The sequence below is a fragment of the Sebastes umbrosus genome, unplaced genomic scaffold, assembly GCF_015220745.1.
Source record: "Sebastes umbrosus isolate fSebUmb1 unplaced genomic scaffold, fSebUmb1.pri scaffold_201_arrow_ctg1, whole genome shotgun sequence".
NCBI lineage: Eukaryota > Metazoa > Chordata > Actinopteri > Perciformes > Sebastidae > Sebastes > Sebastes umbrosus.
The window spans coordinates 1-2,500 of record NW_023618507.1 but is presented as its reverse complement, the minus strand read 5'-3'; the positions used below and the strand labels follow the sequence as shown (position 1 = coordinate 2,500).

General features: G+C 33.9%; 1 protein-coding gene across 3 annotated transcripts in view; it reads right to left on the bottom strand.

The window, feature by feature from the left end:
- The window catches only part of slc30a2 (solute carrier family 30 member 2), a 23,818-nt gene extending 21,680 nt beyond the window's left edge, over positions 1-2,138 (bottom strand). For all 3 annotated transcript variants that reach the window (XR_005205990.1, XR_005205991.1, XM_037763194.1), the window contains exon 1: positions 1,786-2,138. Coding sequence is in view for 1 of the 3 variants with exons in the window: in XM_037763194.1 (XP_037619122.1) it covers positions 1,786-1,871 (86 nt within the window). In the remaining 2 variants the exon portion in view is untranslated. The remainder of the gene's footprint in view (positions 1-1,785) is intronic.
- Between the last annotated feature and the right edge of the window lie 362 nt (positions 2,139-2,500).

Sequence of the window (2,500 nt, the reverse complement as noted above, 5' to 3'; positions counted from 1 at the left end):
TTATTATTATTATTATTATTATTACTATTATCATTATCATTATTATTATTATTATTATTATTACTATTATCATTATCATTATCATTATTATTATTATCATTATTATTATTATTATTACTATTATCATTATCATTATTATTATTATTATTATTATTACTATTATCATTATCATTATTATTATTATTATTATTATTACTATTATCATTATCATTATTATTACTATTATTATTATTACTATTATCATTATCATTATCATTATTATCATTATTATTATTATTATTATTATTATGTGTTTTATTGAAACCCTTTAGGTTTATGTCTCTATAAGATGAGTAGTAGAATCTGACAGATCATCTCCTCTAAAGAAAAAATACTCTTTTAATCATTTTACGTTTTTATTTTATTTAAGACCAATAAGTTTATTTTTTAAATGTCAGTTTCTTCCAGATATGTTCTCCTATAATTACAGATAATACATGTGTGATTAATTTGTGCTGCTGTTGTATTTACTGTATTTACTGTATTTACTGTTAATGTCGCTGCTCTCCGTCCCGTGCGCGCGGCCTGTCCGTGCACTGCGCCGGAGCTCGTGTCCTGTCTAATGGTGCATGATGATGATGATGATGATGATGATGATGATGATGAGTAGAGACACATCCATCATGTATTTAGTGTGTTGTTAATGTCGTCCGTGTGCACGCGGCCTGTCCGTGTGCACGCGGCCTGTCCGTGTGCATGCGGCCTCTCCGTGCACGGAGCCAGCCTGATGACAGATGAGGGTTTTAGGTTTCAGGTTTCGGTTTGGTTCGGTGAACCGGATCCGGTCCCGAGGACATTTGTCTCTCAGGCTGTCCACAAACCAGCAGAGCGAGAAATAAATAATCACTTTGTTCATTCACAGAAATAAAACACAGAAATAAAACACAGAAATAAAACACAGAAATAAAACACAGAAATAAAACACAGAAATAAAACACAGAAATAAAACACAGAAATAAAACACAGAAATAAAACAGAAATAAAACACAGAAATAAAACACAGAAATAAAACACAGAAATAAAACACAGAAATAAAACACAGAAATAAAACACAGAAATAAAACAGAAATAAAACAGAAATAAAACAGAAATAAAACACAGAAATAAAACACAGAAATAAAACAGAAATAAAACAGAAATAAAACAGAAATAAAACACAGAAATAAAACACAGAAATAAAACAGAAATAAAACAGAAATAAAACAGAAATAAAAACAGAAATACTATACACAAAACACACAAAACACACAAAACATGAAAATGACAGAAAACACAGAAATAAAACACACAAAACACATAAAATACTGTATTATTAATAACAAATATGTATATATATATGTACACACATATATATACATGTATATATAATAATAATACACACATATATACACACACACACACACACATACATATATATATATATAAATCAAGAACACGGGCTTGTTCCTGCAGACATATAATTAAAACAAATATTGACTTCTGATTTTCTCTCAGAAATGTTCCGCTTTCTTTAAACTTGACATTATTAAATAGTTGGTATTTTTAAAATTAATTTATTATATATATATATATATATATATGTGTGTGTGTGTGTGTGTGTGTGTGTGTGTGTGTGTGTGTGTGTGTGTGAAGGTGATGTCCCATCATGCAGCAGCATTAATAATGACGGTGAGTCCGAGCTGCTGCTGCAGCCTCCTGATGAGGAATGTGATATATGATATATAGTAGTGATGATGATGAACCCACCTCTGGAGTTTCAGAGAGTACATCTTCCCGCTCTTCTCCTGGATCAGATGACATTTCTCTGAGTTTGCAGCGTTATTATCCATCATAAGATCCGGTTATATGATCCGGTATGTAATCCGGTGTCCCGCCTGCAGCCGGTCTCTGTCCGGTCTCTGTCCCGTCTCTCTCTCCCGGTTCTCTGTCCGGTTCTCTCTCGTCTCTCAGTCAGTGAATGAAGTGAAGCGGATCTCGGTGTTTTCTCTGAGGAAGCTGCTGCAGGACGAGCTGAGTCCGCTCTGATCTAGAGGCGGGAAAACTCCGTCCCATCTCCGAGACCAAGACTCTTCATCACTACTAACCCCATACCGTTAATACTTCATCACTACTAACCCCATACCGTTAATACTTCATCACTACTAACCCCATACCGTTAATACTTCATCACTACTAACCCCATACCGTTAATGCTTCATCACTACTAACCCCATACCGTTAATACTTCATCACTACTAACCCCATACTGTTAATGCTTCATCACTACTAACCCCATACCGTTAATACTTCATCACTACTAACCCCATACCGTTAATGCTTCATCACTACTAACCCCATACCGTTAATGCTTCATCACTACTAACCCCATACCGTTAATACTTCATCACTACTAACCCCATACCGTTAATACTTCATCACTACTAACCCCATACCGTTAATGCTTCATCACTACTAACCCCAT